The 16,874-nt window shown below is 36.9% G+C and overlaps 1 protein-coding gene across 2 annotated transcripts in view; it reads left to right on the top strand.

The window, feature by feature from the left end:
* The first annotated feature begins 3,272 nt into the window (after positions 1 to 3,272).
* LOC102537954 (transmembrane serine protease 11A) overlaps positions 3,273 to 16,874 on the top strand; it is a 45,120-nt gene continuing 31,518 nt past the window's right edge. For both annotated transcript variants that reach the window (XM_072940838.1, XM_031689752.2), the window contains exons 1-3: positions 3,273 to 3,415; positions 14,631 to 14,752; positions 16,572 to 16,690. In XM_072940838.1, coding sequence (XP_072796939.1) covers positions 3,408 to 3,415; positions 14,631 to 14,752; positions 16,572 to 16,690 — 249 coding nt within the window. In that variant the 5' untranslated portion in view covers positions 3,273 to 3,407. The remainder of the gene's footprint in view (positions 3,416 to 14,630; positions 14,753 to 16,571; positions 16,691 to 16,874) is intronic.

Here is a 16,874-nt window from a genome sequence, read left to right as displayed (position 1 = left end):
ATAATGGTTGCCAGAGGCTGCAGGAAAGGAGATATTACGAGTTAGTGTGTAATGGGTACAGAGTATCCATTCGGAAAGATGAAAAAGTTCTGGAGATGGATGACAGTGGTGGTTGCAGAACAATGTGAATGTGCTTAATGCCAAAGAAATATACACTTAAAAATGGCTGAGATTGCAAATTTTGTGCTCTCTATACTTTATCACGGTAAAAAAAAAAAAAAAAGAGGGAGAAACAGAAAAGGAGGGAAGGTTGAGAGAACAAATAAGATGGCATGTCAAGACTGAGCCAGAGACTAGAGTTTTTAGATACAAGTCAAATAATTCGGGAGCTGTGAGAACTAATAGAAACAAAAAAGGATCTCCCTTGACCTTTGCAAGGAGTGTAGCCCTTCTGACACCTCATTTTCAGACCTCAAGTCTCCTGAATTGTGAAAGAATAAATTTCTGGGCTTTAAGCCACTCAGTTTGTGGTAACTTGTTACAGTAACTTCAGCAACCTAACACAATGATACAGGAGGCAAGGTCATCAGCTGAGAGTGATAAGTGAAGGGAGTTGAGGAAGAGGAGAAGTGAGAAAATGTTCTCCAGGAGTGTGGGAAATCGAGAGGCCTAGGAACTATAAAATGACAACCTACACTAGGAGCCCACTTTAGGACAACAGAACAGAGACTTAAAACTTAGATCAGTTTGTGTGTTTTTCTACAGGCTTGTTTATCTGCACAAGGCTGCAGGGGAGGAATCATAGAAAGTTGTGTTCATCCAAGGTTATTTTGTCACTGAGAGGGTACAAAGTGAAAGAGGAGTAAAGGAGTTGACCATATGTGTAAGGAAGGGATTTTAATGAATTTTTAAACTACTCTAATCTCCAAGTACCCAAAACATACCCTGGCACATCATAGGAACTGGAAAAATATCTACTTAACGAATTACTGAATGCCATGATGTTTAACATATTAGGCGTCTCTGAAATAACCATCACACAGTAGTCTGAGCAACCATGTGCAGTGACTCCTAAGCTGTGTGATACTTTTCACCTGTCCATTTGCAATGTGAGAACACTTGTCTCCTCGGGTCAATTCCGTAATTTCCCCTTAGCAGAGAGAGGCCAAAAATATTGGATGAAGAGTATCACTCAAGAAAGGTATATTGCTATTGTCTCATGATACAATCCTTATGCATTGCAACAGTTTCCAGTATTCATATTTCACTATTTCATACTCAACCAGTTAGTCCTCTACCCTCCAGGAAAGAAAGAGAAAGCTAAAAATTAGATGACTTCAGGGCCAAAAGAGAAGTTCTGAGCAAACTTCCTGCCGTGTTCTGCCCTGCTGACATTCAGGGTAGCCATCCTTGGATCTCAATACAGTTTCCAATTCAGTTCTTATACATGCCAGCTAGTGTGGGGGTGCATTTTGCATGTACTGTTTAATTTTTTTCTATAATAACCTGGAAAGCTGTTGTTAATTCCATGAAGAAGCTAAGATGCAGAAGGTTTAAGCAGCAGGTATGTGGGGAGCCAGGATTTACAGAAAGGAGTATCTCCCACCAAGTCTGGGCTTTGTCTACCAGGCCTTCTGCCGTCCACAACAGAAGCTGTCATTTATTATTGGAATGCTAGACAGTTCCACATACATTGCTATCATTTAAATCTCACAAAAGTAATGCACATAAATGATACCAGCTCAGTTCATGTAAGAAGAAACTGATGCTCAAAGGATTTAAGTAGCCTGTCCAAGTTCACATAACTTTCAGGGCATCAGTAGTCCATTCTAAGTCCAGTTTCCTTTCACTATTCCATGAAGCACTGTGTCAGGAGAAACAGGAGGGAAGGGAAGGGGAGGGAAGGGGAGGGGAGGGGAGGGATGGGGAGGGAATGAAAGAGTGTAACCATGTGTGCTCCTTGTATAGTTCAATAGAATAAGTTTCACTAAGTGTTTCTGTAAATAATAAGAAAATAAATGTGTATAAACTAAAGGCCTAACAATAATAATGCCTAACGTTTCTGTAGTACTACCATTGCACAAGGTGCTATTCTAAGCATTTTACATTTATTAACACATTTACATTTCAGCCTACAAAGTAGTCACCAATATTATTCCTATTTTACAGACATGGAAACTGCTAAGATTTGAACCCTGGCATTCTGATTCTAGAAAGTCTATGTGCTTAAAGCACTATGTGGTACTAAGATGATTTCAGTTGTACTTTCCCCAAGCGATGACCCCTGAAAACCTTTATTTAAAGTAGTGTTTCCCTTTAAATGGGTATCATTTGGTTGTAAGATTATAATCAAGGCTAAACGCTAAGTATATTCATACTTCATGTAGCTGTTAAAAAGAATAAGGTGGATCTGTGTCTCTTCTAAAAGAACTTCTAAAAACTAAAGACAGACCAGATTGTACAAGGATGTGCGAAGTATGATACTGTTTAATTAATATTCATATATGTTTTTCTATGACTATATGTGTGTGTCTGTAAATGCTTAGTATGTTCTATAGAGATGGACCCTCGTAACACTAGTTGCTCCTGAGGACACTGAAAGGAACCATGATTAGGACATGGTCAAAAAGAGTTTCAGCCTCATTTCTAATGTTTCAATATTCACAAAGAGTTGGTAATTCATGTTGTCTAACTGAAAAATTACTGAAAATAATCTTTGTTTCCCTGATCTCTTTTGTTTTCTTCATTCTGACAAATGTCTCTCTCTCCCTCTCTCTCTCTTTCCACATACACACACAGGTATTTAAATACATAGGGAGATATATGTATAAATATATATTATATAAATATAAATTAAATATACATGTATTACCTTAAGTCATTTTAGGAAAAATCTAGTTTGATATGAATTTATTTGTATGTACTCTGAGAAGTAGGTATTTTAAGAAAGAAAAATGATTATGTATTAATAAATTCACTACACCCTGGATACATGAAGATAGCTGTTGTTTAACAAAAATTTAAGGAGTATTTCCTGAATCATATTATAAATCTAGGTTTTAAGAATATCTGATTATTTTTATTGAGAGCTTTTATGTGAAGGTTTCTTTAAGATATTGTATACCTACAAATAATCTTTAAACTCTTAATCCCAGTGCATTCCTAAGGTATTTCTCACTCAAATCCTTACAACCAGTTTCTTCTCCCTTAAAATTAGTCAATACCAAAAACAGAAATACTGCCTTCTTGTTGAGACTACGCTGTCTTTGGGCTGTTTTCTTCAAGCCATTCTATGGGTTGAGGCGTCTCTGTTCAGACTTGTTGAACTAGTTTCATTTCACTGCTTGTAATGTGTTTCCTTATTTCTTCCAGCTGTAGATCTCTGTTACAGCTAGAGATTTCATATAGTTGACTAGAAAGTTGAGCTGAGTGGATGCAGATCTCTTAGGATCAGATTCTTCCCCCAGATGTATCGGTAAGTTTTGTTTAATAGTGCCTTGTTTGTTCTACTGTCTGTCAGTGCCTAGATTTCTGGTGTGGTGTGTTGGATCCTGTGAGGCGTCCTCAATGGATTCAATCTGCACAGGATGTTGTGAAATTGTTGGAATTATCTCTACAGTTAAAATCAATTACTTTGGTATTAAAAATCATTATTAACATTAGTTCATGTTGCCAAGTTCAATAGTTGGGATCTTAGAAGAAGTTAATGAAAAACTATATTACACTGTGTCCTGATTGCTTTTGATTTGGCAGGGGTTGGTGGTGAGGGAGAAAGGTGTTAATCTGAGAAAAGTCTCCTTTCAGCAATCTGACTAAAGTTAGCTTCTATAACACTTTCCCTTCAGCTGTTTTTCCTTGTACCTCATCGTCAATCACTGGAAATAAATGCAAATTGGAAGGTCAAAAACTGCAGACACATCTGCCTTCACCATAGAAATCTCAGGACTTCTTAGAGGAGAAAAGAGACAAGATCCAGACTGGGGAAAACATGTTTTACTGTCTAAAATCTTTCCTATTAAATATTAAAAAACTAGTTTTCAAGTTTTTTTTTTCAAAATAAGGTTTGCTATATGTAAAGGAAAGAAAAAAATAAGATTTCTTGGCATAATCTTTGATACAATTAAAATAGTGACTTTAAACATCCATGAAGACAATAATATTTCACCACTGCTTAGATTTACGCCATTTTCAAAACATTTTTACGTATGTTATTTCATTTAATAGTCAGGACACCCCTGTGAGATCAGTAGAACAGGTATCAGCTCCCATTTTAAAGAAAGAAATCTAGGAAAACAGAAGTCCAAGGGGCTTCCCTGTGTCTACAGAGCTGCATAATGTCAGAATCAAAGAGCTGCAACCCACAGCTCCTTAAATCCAGCCTTCCGGGACTCTTTCAGCCTCTCTACATGGCAAGGATTCTACCCGGGGAATTCACAGATGAGAATTTGACACTAGATAGGTAACTAAGTTGTCAACTTCACTGGGCTTCCTTCCCCCATTAATAAAATGTACATTTGGATCAATTCTTTAGTGGGCACCTAGTAATTGCCAGAGGGTCTCTGACATCCTTAGACAGGGTCTGCAATGCTTCACACATAATGTGGCATTCCATAAATATTTGTTAAACAAATTAATGAGTAAACGAATGCAAATGTCTAGAATTAATGCTTTGCTTATTAAAATTCATTGAATTTGAAAATGCATACTCCATGTCTATGGAAATCATAATATTGTAAAGGAGTAGTTCCAACCATTCGTATTTCACATTCCCCAAAGAATCCATTTAAAATATCAAGTCTCACGATTACAGACACTAAAAGTCTTCTTTTCCAATAAGTTCTTATGTGTCTATAGAAGTGTTTTCAGTCTAAGGGAAGTAAATTTTAGGAATAATATTAAGGGTCAGTGTCATTGCTCAGGATATCCATGGCACTTGTTGGTTGAGAAAAGGGATAGTAGGAAACACTGAATGTTATGGGTTCTTTAAGATGTTATGGGTTCTTTAAGTCATGGAACATTAATCCAGGATTTGGAGGATCTGCTGAAGATGGCAGGTCACACTAACAGGCAGGCTTAAGGATTGAGGCAAAGCAAGTGCTTAATAATTACTACAACGCCCTGTGTCTCACCTACACTACTTCTGTGATGTGTTTTACAGTTGTGCTCACTATTCTTAAGACTCTATTAACAAGAAATACATGAAAACCTTCTTAAAATATATTTGATTCATATCTTTGCTTTTCTGTTCTATTGAAACTTGATCTCTTTTCTATGATTTATGACCCTCTTCTCTACCATTCAGAGATAGTCTATAGTGTTCCAACTTTGCTGTGAATAGCCATTTGCATTTGCCTTTAGCAAATTCATATCCCTACTTTTTCCTACAAATGTCTTAGCTAGGTGATATATTCATTTAAAATCTCAACTATTTCTCTTATAAAAGGTAAAATATCAAATGACTCATTCATCTGAGATTGCTGTTCTATTCCCAGAAGTCTGGCATCTCTATCGCTCATTCTTTTTGGCATTGCTTAATAAATGCAACAGTTAGATTTTTCCTTGTCATCAACCTGCTTTAGAGAAAAACTCCTGGGAAAGTCTTTGCAAGTATTCATGTTTTACATTTTAATTTCATTCTGAATACTCATTTGAATCAACTTGTTAATTTGCCAAGTAAATGCTCTGTAACACTCAAAAACTTATGTTCAGAGTTAAAGGCAAAATAACAAGGTAAAACTTCCATGTTACTTACTGATCACTAAACTTCATATAAATTATCAATTAAATTTTACTGTTTTTTTAGTTTTCAGCAGACTCATAGCGCTTTCTAGGTGCTGTAAATGCGCTACATTATATTAGCTCATTTAATTTTCACAGTTCTATGATTAGGTACTATTATTATCTCCATTTTATGGATGAAAAAGTAACAAGTCCTACATCACAGGCTAATGAGTAGAAGAGCTGGGATCTGAAGCAGTCTGAAGCCAGAGCCTGAGCTTAACCATTAGGATATCCTGTTTTTCCTTCTTTTTGATAATTTTCAAGAGAATATCACTTTTTGCTTTTTAATTTAAAATTTGAGTAAAAAATTTATAATGTTAGTCCCTCAGTAGGGCTTTATCTATATTCATATCATTGAAATTTAAAGACTGGTTTATAACATCTTCTTCTTTGTTTTGCTTTTCTTCTTTTCAATTGTCTGGCAAACGGAGAATAATATATCTGTAGATAAAATAGGGAGGCTGGCAGATATGTATATGAAGTACTTGGAAATGGAGATGATAGGAATTTGTGTTTGGGTAAGTATATGAATCTATATTGGGTAGTAGTTTATTTGGAGTTATTACAATAGCATCTACCATCTATTAATCTATTTACAAAATATGCATCATTTCCATACATTATCTCATTTATTCGTTATAATACTATAAGCTAGCTATTGTTACCCAACTTTATAGAAAAACGAAAGCTGTCTGCAAATTGACTTATGGAGCTTTAAACCCAAGCTATACACACCATCCTACCCCCAGTACAGTCATACTTATGTCTCTGAAACATCTGGGCAATGAGAAATTAATCCGCTTGGGACACAAAAATAATATAAGCAACGTTTGAATAGTATACTACTAAAGGTTCACCTTCATTATCAGAGTGGCTTGGTTATGAGTGGTACAGATAGATTTGAATTCAGACAGGTAAGGCCTCCCTCCAGCTCTGTAACCTGTGTTACTTTTCCTCTCTGATCTTCAGTTTCCTTCCTCTTTAGGGAAGGTGATATTAGGCCTACCTCATCAAGCTGTGGCAACAAATCCATCAGATAACTCCTATGAAAACTCCTGGCCCAGAGCAGGAATTTGATACCTGCCAGAGTCTTACATACACTCACTTCAATGCCTCATGTCTCAGGGCTGTATTTATTATCACCACTTTATAGGCAAGAAAACGGAAATTCAGAGAGGTTTCATGAACTTCTCAAGATACATGTTAAAGAGTTACAAGCAGGGAATGAAGTCAAAGTCAACCAAAAGGTAGGGCAGATCTGCAATTCAGAAGGCCCAGAGAAGATTTGTCCAGGCAGGTAACGACTTAATGGAAATTTTAAAGAAATCTTTGTCTTAGAAAACTCTTGTGTTTTTGTGTACTGTCACATTATTACCACAGTCACAACACTCTGACAGCAGCAGTGTAGGGTTTTTGCCCCAAGCAATTCTCTAACACCAGCCGGGTATCCTATAATTCATTCAATTCTGACACTAACCAGAACTAGTGCAGACCCCAGAGGTTAAGGGCTCAGTTCCATCAAACTGCTCCTGCCCCTACTTAAGATGTCAATCGCAGGTCCCAACTGTTATCTGTGCTCCTGACTGACTGGCTGTAAACTGGAGCTTCCCCCAGTCCCTTCCTGCGATTTGATCAACTTACTAGACTGGCTCACAGAACTCAGGAAAACAGTTCACCTACTAGATTACCTGTTTATCACAAAGGTTACTAAAGGATATGTATGAACAGCCATATGAAGAGATGCATATGACAAGGTCTAGAAGAGTCCCCAGTGTAGGAGATTTTATCTTCATAGAGCTGGGGCGGACCCTCCAGCACACAGATGTGTACACCAACCCAAAAGCTCTCTGAACCACATACTACTGGGATTTTTATGGTGGTCTCATCATACAGGCAGGAATGATTATTAACTCATCTCCAGCTCTCTCCCCTTCCCAGAGATTGGAGGAGGGGCAGTGGGGCTTAAAGGTCTAAAATTCTAATCATGGCTTGGTCTTTCTGGTGAATAGCCTCCATCCTAAAGCCAGCTAGGAGCCCACCAAGAGTTACCTCATTGGAATAAAAGACACGGCTATCACCCAGGAAACTCCAAGGGATTTAAAAGCTCTACGTCAAGAAATGGGGTCAAAGATGAAATATTAGAACAAGAGATGTTCCTAGTGTTCCTATCATTTAGGAAATTTTAAGGGTTTTAGAAGCTTTGTGCCAGAAACTGGGGTTAGAGACCAATGTATATATTTTCTATTATTTTATCATTTTTAACTCTCATTTTTGTTACCTTAATGGAAACTTATTTGTGCTATTTTAAATATTTATAGTAAAGAAGTGTACAGTGCTTCACTATTAGCTTTCATATGGCACAGATTGAGACAAAAGCATTATAGGTTGTACCATGAGTTGCATAAAGGTAGAAACCATGTCTTATTCATCTTTGCCTCCCTAAGCCTTATATGATGACTTAAAACATAATAGAGGCTTCATAAAAGGTTGTAGAAATAAACAATAGTTGGTAGATGAATGGATAGATAGTCGAATGAATAGACATATGAACATGTGAAAGGACAAAGGAGGAATAAGAAACTTTCCAATAGCTGATCAATTCTTAGTAGTTTTGGGGACATATTTATGATTTATATGCTCTGACCCAGGAATTTGTATACAAACAATTCATTTTCCACACATGCATAGCATGCCAGCCTAGACCTTAACCTCTAATCTGATACATAATTTTTAAACTTTAATAGGTGGGACTGCACCTTGTGTCAAAGGTGTGTTAGGGCTAAATCAAACACACACATTACACAGGGTACTCAGAAAAAGAAAATGAGGACCCCAGAAAAGACAAGACTCTACTTCCTCACTTTTCTAAGGAAATGCCTTCACTGTGGTCCCAGGGATGGAAATTGAGCACATTGGCAAAAAAAGGAGTGTAACTAAGAATTCTGAATCCCCTGAATTCAGGTCAGCCCGAATCTCTTCATTATTTTCTAGGGGAAATTTACTGTGGTATTTGATTCAATTTTGCATCTCCCTCTTCGCCCCACCCTCACTCCAACTCATATCTGGGAGTTAGATACAGAAGGAATATCAGAAGTTTTCTTTGTTTCTTGTTTTTATTTTTAACCTCCTGACAATGAAGCATTCCATGGAGCACTACAGTGGTGTAAACACATACAGAGCCATGTTTTCAAAACTGTGTTCTGTAGGCCATCAGAATCCCAGGAAGTATCACAAGATATGGTGATTTAAAAAAAATACATTTGGAAAACTTTTATTTCAATCCAATTTGATAAGTAGTATTCAAGTATCTACTAAGAGTCAGATAATTAGATGTATTAGGCACTGGGGTTGTATCAGTGAACAGAACACATACAAAACCAAGGAAGAGATGCTGCCTCACCTTTACCCCTTGTAAAACCATTAAAGGCTCTAAGATTTTAAATAGTGAGAATCCTATTTAATCTTATTTAACCCATTTTTTCCAAACCTCTCTTACCCCACTATTTGGGAATACTTCTTGAGAAATGCCTCAGTGCCGTATGTGACTTATTCACTGTCTTCAAGATCTTTCATACTTTGGGGTAAGAGGACACATGTACACATAATATTTCAAGAAATAAAATATATAGGGAACACGTGGAAGCATGAAAAAAAAGTGTCAAATTAAATGAAAGCCTCCAAAGTATACAGACAAGCCCAAATATGATCATTAATTTTCTCTGGAAACGCTTGCTTTCACAGCCCCCTTTCCTTCCTCGTCCTCTCCTCTATATGACCTCTACCACTGTCAGGAGAGGGATAAGGGAATCCTAAATTTTTGAGAGTTCACAAGAATTTAAAGCTGGTAGAAAGAAGACATGAAAACAAAAACAAATTCAAGACTGAACCACAATGGAGAAGGGCAGATTCTCTGATCAGAAAACCATCTCTGCCTTCACTTTATAAAACTCTTCACCTGCCTTTTATGCTACTTGAAATTCAACACGTTTCTGATTTGGGTTAAAAGGAAGCCTATCCTGTAAAAGGAAAGAAAAAAATCAGTCTCAAAAGGAAGTTTGGTATCACAGAGAAAGAAGGGCTTCTGAGTCAGAGCGGTCAGAGTTAGTTTCTACCTCTGCATCTGGCTGTTTGAATTGAGCAAACTGTTCACCTGTAAAATGAAGATAAATAATTTTACTGACAAGAGTGTTTGCAGGGTAAGATCAACAGGCCCTGAAATTCAGCACTTACTAAATAGTAGCTCTTGTTCTTATCCCTTTTAGTACTAAATGGTCATTCTAAAATAGTCACAGAGTACCCAGAGACAGATCTTTACATATCAGAGGATATTAGGTCACCACAAAAGATTGCTTTTTTGTAACATACAACTGAGTTCAGCAACTCAGAGGGAATGACAATTTTCATTGGTGGAAGGAGAGTTTGGCACTTTGGTTCTATAAGAATTTTCCCCCAGGGATGGGCATCAGGCTTGGAAAAGAGGAACAAAGTTTTCTGCACCAACTGACTGCCCGGAATTCAATGCATTTAGCACCTTTGTCAGTTACATTTGGAGTTACGTAGACTTGTAGGTTGGCCTGGGAAGCTAACCAATAAATTCTTTTTCAGTCAGATAATGTATCTTAAACTTCAAAAAACTGTCCTTATGAAGCTTTATTGGAACATAACCTGACTGTAAATTGGCATTTATATAATAATCTTATGTATCTACATTTGTATCATGATAACATATAGCTACAAGAAAGCAGAAAAACAATCCTGAAAAAGGAAAGATTTAGAGTTTGGAGATAAAGTGATAAAGGGTTGACTGCGGACTGAGCGAAAGTTGCTGCCTTCAGGGGAGTTCCTTCTAGGAAAAGGAAGATCTATGTGGAGTAGGGGATTGATGATGTCTTTTAACTCAAGTCATCTTTGAACACACAGATTTAGAAGTCACCAGCATAGAACTTGGTTCCTGAGGAAATAAATATCCCAGCTCTGATCATTAACAATTCATGCTGTTTTATACAATCTTCAAGGTGTGTATCTTTTGGTTTTTAAGACTGCAGAAAGCAAAGACACAAAATTATTCATATTATCACCATGTTTTCATTGGTAACATCTTTAGAAAAAGCATGTCATAAATACACCATTCTAACCCCTGAATAATTAAACTTAATGAAAGTATAACGGGTATAGTAAGTTGGATTTCACATAGATTATAGACTGTGTTACTCTGAAAATGTATCATCTATATTTACCTTTTCCTTAAAGGAATACAGAGTGCTAATCAGGTCATGATCAGGGAATACTTTTAGCTTTCTTCCTATTTTAATCTCCAAGAATTCACTTTGTATTTCCCTGGATTGTTCCTTGAATAAAATACTCTTCTAATTGTATGCTTAACACAGAATTCCCTTTTAATGAAACAGTTCTCCCCTAACCCCACAAAAATTAGAGGAGATTTCAAATCTCACATGCTTTTTTCTTTGAGGGCTACATATTTCTGCCCATTTTGATGAAAGTCATAGTATTTTTTTGCTGTGAAAAAATTCTAAGATTCCCCCAAGATACCCACCCCCCTGGTATATGCATTTCTTCTCCCAGTTATTCAAACACTAATCTAGGTGCTGTTGTGAGGAGATTTTGCAGATAAAATTAAGGTCTCAAATCAGCTGACTTTTCAATGGGGAGATTATATTGGGTGAACCTAACCTAATCAGGTGACACCTTAAAAAAGGACAAGGCTCTACCCGGAGAGAGAGATTCAGGATGTGAGAGAGATTTGATAGGAGCGAGAGTCCCCTTTGATGGCTTTGAAGATGGAGTGGGCCACATGGCAAAGAACGTGGATGGCATCTAGAGACTGAGAGAAGCCTCTGGCTGACACCCAGCAAGGGAACAGGAACCTCAGTTCAGCTTCAAGCTCTGCCTAAAACTTAAGTGAGCTTGGAACAGGGTCATCAATGTCAGATGAGATTGTAGCCCCAACCAATACCTTGATTTCAACCTTGTGCGATCCTGAGCAGAGAACTCAGCCATGCCACATACAGAACTATAAGCTAATGAGTGGGTGTCGGTTTAAACTGCTAACTTTGTGGCGATTTGTTACACAGCAACAAAAAACTAATACATGAGTGTTTGTTTTAGGAGTGTAAATAAAGCAGGAAAAAAAAATGCTTGAGCATCTCCACTTACAAATAGGCTAGAGGCTAAATTCCAAAGGCTTTACTAAGTACATTTTTCTTCAGATCAGAAGTGATCTATGCAAATCACTAGCAGGACCTCTCCAGAGGGGGCAGCTGATGATGCATTTTTGCCTTCACGCACTGCTTGTTCATATTCACAAAAGCAGCTTTCGTAACTTGGCATTGCACACCTGTTATATTCCCCCAAATTCTTCTCAAAAGGAGAAACACTCTGACAACTCATCACCCCTGTTTGTTGGCCCCTGCTCCCCACCAGATGCTCACGCTGCCTGTATGGCATTTACAGATGTGATTGCCGTGGTACTTGAAGCAGGTGCCTGTGAGTGGTGAATCGCTCTTCTGCTTAGTGCTCCAAAGAGCACTAATAGTGTGAGTTTGTGTGCATCTTGGTGGTGGAGATGTGATCATCTGCTTTCTCCATTTGTGCTACTCAGAGGAACTGTACTGTGATGGGAAGAGAGATTTAAAAGCTTGTACATCTCCTGAGGTCTAGCCTTTCTCCTCTGGTCCTTTTTCGGCTTTGAATAACCTGAAGACACACCAGTAAGATTATCTGAGACAATAAATGGTCAAATAAATGAAGAATGAGTGAGTGAGTGAATAGATGAATATATATAAGACAAATCTGTTTCAGAGTTAAAATGTAATCAATGGAGAGGCACTCTGGCACTGAAAAAAAGGTAATGTTATAGAAGTTAGAAGGCATGAGTAGGAGATGACTGCTAGTTCTGTTATATTGGAGAAGTCACTTAATCATCTCTAGGCCTCAGTCTCCTCACCTGGAAATACAGTAAATTGTGCTAAACAGTCTCTAAGTTTTCTTTACTTCTGAATTTAATTTTAAGCCAATTAAGAGGCTAAGCAATGTCACACCCATGAAACTTCTGTTTGTCATTTTTATGTTCTGGCTTACCTCTTGTCCGTCAGAGGACACACTGCCTTTCCATGACCAGCTGTCTAGATTCTTTTTAATCAGTCAATGTGCATTGTCAATATTTTCCATACTCAACAGAATTCAAATCTCTCAAGTTCCACTAGGTTTACTGGCTAAATGTATTATGTACACCAAAGCTATCAACTCTTAACTATTTAGGTCCAAACAGTTTTTATCTTTTATGTTAACATTTATATATACAAATTTTTTATATTAAAATTAAAACTTCCTATAAATCAGTTTGTTAAAAGTCTACTTAGAGTAAATTACTGCACTAAATCCCATGAAAGAACCAGAAAAAAAACCTTCTGCCCCCAAAGATTTTGGTTATCAATATACACAAAAAGATGAATTCTAAACAATAGGGATAAACTAAGTTGACTACACTGGCATATTGCAGAGAAGAATCACTAGGAAACGAGTTAGATGATCCAGGCCCTTTTAAGCCACTTGACTCAAACAAATCAGGTATCCTCTCTCTCAGCCTCTGTTATTTCATATGTAAGGTTGGTATAATTCCTGCCCGATTCTCAAGGATGCATAAAATTCCTACTCTGTACCAGGCCCCTTATTATGTCTTAATGATAAACAGATGAACAAGACTAGCCCAGCCCATCGAGGAGTTCATGGTTAAGTGTAGGTTAACATACGTGCAAACAAAAAGTTAATACAATGTGATCAGCACTACTGTTGATCAAAAGGTGCTAGAGGAAGAGCAGAGAGTTATTTTTTTTCCCCAAAACTGTGGAAATGTCCTCTAATCCAGAGGTGATGCAATGTGAAGTATGCAGCATCACTTTTGAAGTATTCTTGCCTAATGAATTTAATCAAGTCTTTAGATCTAAATTTAAACTGACAGGAAACGAGGGGGATAGAAGAATGAGTTAAATGAGATCAAAAGAAAGCATTCATATAAGTCCAGAAATTGGAACTTTTAAAGGACAACTGGCTTGATCTCTTCCACAAGTCGATGTCATTAAAAATTAAGAAGGAAGCAGGGCTCTTTTATATTCAAAAAGAGTTAAAAAACAGCCAAGGTACTACATGGTCCTTGATAATGTCCTGATTTGTACAAACCATCGGTAAATGTAACAGGGACAACAGAAATCTGATGGATTGGGTATTACAAGATGTTGGAGAAATAGCTTAATTTTTTAAGAGTGTTATGGTATTGTGATTATGTTAGAAATATCCTAATTGTATATAATAACGATCTGGCAAAAAAAAAATGATGTTCTACTTTACATTAAAATACAGCAGAAAAAAATAAAGGCATTACAGCAAAAATGTTAACAACTGATAAAATGATATGATGAATATAGGAGTGTTCTATTATACGATGTTTCTAAATTTCTGTGTCTGAAAAATTTCATGATAGTTAAAAAATAACAGATAAAAAGTAAATGAGACAAAAGACTTGAAATCACCTGGTAAACTTTAAAAGGATAGACAGATAAAGGAGATTTTTTTGTTAAATTGTTGGAGAAAGAAGGAATGGTCCTTTTTCAAGCATATGTGCTACTTTGGACCACACTGATAAGAGAAGTCAGGACTGGCCACCACAGAGAGCCACTCAATGCCTCTAGAAATAAAAACCAGGAGCTATATCATGGATTCCCAGATACTGATTTTTTAACACCTCCCTTCATGCCAAGATGACCTTGACCAAAACTGAAGACAAATGTCTTCTTGCTGAGAAAGGCAAGCTAAAGCAACATGCACTTAAGAAGAACCAGAAAGCCAGTAACTATTTCAATGTGAGAGTAACTGGTGATTTTTCTTTTTCATAGAGAAGTAGGATTTGGCACCCAAAGCAGAGATTTGAAACCATGGATGATTGCCCTTCTCGTTGTGTCATTACTGACAGTGGTGGCAGTGGCCATCGGACTTCTGGCTCACTTCTTAGTCACTGGTAGGTAAAATATGGGTATCATTCAGTTTGATTTCATTTTTCTGTATAGCTTTATTTGCATACACGTAAATTTAATTTCATCTCAAAATACTGTTTCATCAGTAAATGTTCACATTGTGAATTTATTTAATCATTTCATCAACAAGTAATTACTAAATAAATGCCTAGAATAAACAAGTACTTTTCTGGGCACTCAAGAAATAGCACTAAGCAGTGCAGACAAATTTCCTACCTTCTTGGAGTGCACACTGCAGTATTCTTTTGAGAACCTACACAAAAGATCAAAACAGTAATTATCTGAAATTTACTAGTCATCATAATAAATTTTAATCATTCATTGTATGTTAAGGTGAAAAACTATAATAAATTAGTTATTAAATTAGTTTTCAAAACTGGCTCTTTCCCTCATCACTTTCTGTTCACTAACATTTCTAGGGAAAAAAGAAAAGCACATGTTCAATGAAATAATGAATTTTGAAATTACTGGTAAAATAAAAGTACGATGCAATATTATTACTTATTCTTAGAGAGAAAATTTTATTCTTTTCCAAAACAATATTCAGAGATTTTTATGGCCTGATATATTTATAATCACACAAAAGTTCATTTGAGAATTCTCTTTTTATATTGCATCACTGCAGAGTGAAAACCATTTACATTTTTTAGCAAATCTCCACAATAGCACTCTCACACAGATGTATGTGATAAAACAACTAGTTCAGACTGCTTATTTGGATGAATTTATCTGTTGTCACCTTCTCCAGACTTGATGAGGGACTGAAAACTCTATAGAAGCTTTAAAGGGCTTAAGAACCTAGCTCTGGGCCTCATGTGAGACAACCCCATCTGTAGTTGATTCCAATGATAAAAGATTCTCAGGTCAGTTAATTTAATGCATAGAAGCCCCTTTCCCATGAGTATAAGGTTTGATAACAATATGGACTATATAGATTAGTAATCAGGGGGACTGAAAACGCACTAGAGTCCAGAGGTGTCCCTAGGAGATAGGCCATCGTGAGGTCCCCTTTATTTCCTAGGTCCGTCTCTGGGAAACCCATTGTGTCCTGCCTGAGCTAGGCTCTCCAAGGAGAGAGGATGCTTTGTGGTTGCTCCACTCTCTGTCTTTAACTCTGTAGATTTCTTGCCCCACCAGGGCTACACTTCTAAGATTACCAAATTCCTCAGAAGCATCCACTGCTCTGTTTTTTTACCTTTCCTGAGAGGCAAGCAGAGATCTGACTGATTCATCCCTGTGACACACTGTTCTCATCTCCAACCACACACAGTTTTTTCCCTGCCTTTCTTTTCATGTCTTTCTTAGTGTGTCTTTCTCTCCCATTATAAATCAAAATTTACAAGAACATTCATTTACCTCTACTTCCAGTATAAGTTATATATACATTTCACCTCAGCAAGAAGCAATATAGTAATTACATGTTTCAGCTCTAGGGCCATTTATCTGGGTTTAATCTTGGGTAGGCTACTTACTAGTTGTATAGCACAGAGAAGTTATTTAATGCCTCATGCCTCACTTTTCTCATCTGTGAAATGAACGTGATGTCAACCTTAAAGAGCTTAGTAAGAATCAAATGAATTAATACATGTAAAGTGCCCAGAACAGAGTTTGCACATGGTAGGCACTGAATAAATATCAGCTGCTATTATTAAAACAGAACATTAATCATTATTTTATTATGAAACTAAATTAAAATCTCAGAGATGTATTCAAGATTTCATCATAGCCCCATTATAGTTGAGCCTCAGATCCCAAAATCTATCCCCAAACCACTTAATTTCCTACTTTTCCTTTTCATCACAGGTCAGAAAGTGGAGTATTATCACGGCACCTTTAAAATTTCAGACCTGCGAGTCAACAGTAACTCTGGACAAAACAGCCCATACCAGCTTAAGGACTTAAGGGAGATGAGCGAAAACTTGGTAAGTCAGATAAAATTCTTCCTATTACAAAATAATGCAGGTAAAGGGATTTTGTGCATCTTTTCCCTTACCATTTCCTAAAACACGACTTTCAGACACTTGCATCAGAATCATCTTGCAGAGTCCTAGGCCCCACTCCAGACCTCCTGAATCAGTGTCTGATGGGATGCGTAGGTGGTGATAG

The sequence above is a fragment of the Vicugna pacos genome, chromosome 2 (genome assembly GCF_048564905.1).
Source record: "Vicugna pacos chromosome 2, VicPac4, whole genome shotgun sequence".
Lineage (NCBI taxonomy): Eukaryota > Metazoa > Chordata > Mammalia > Artiodactyla > Camelidae > Vicugna > Vicugna pacos.
The sequence above is the reverse complement of the archived record's forward strand: the minus strand, read 5'-3'. Positions and strand labels throughout refer to the sequence as shown.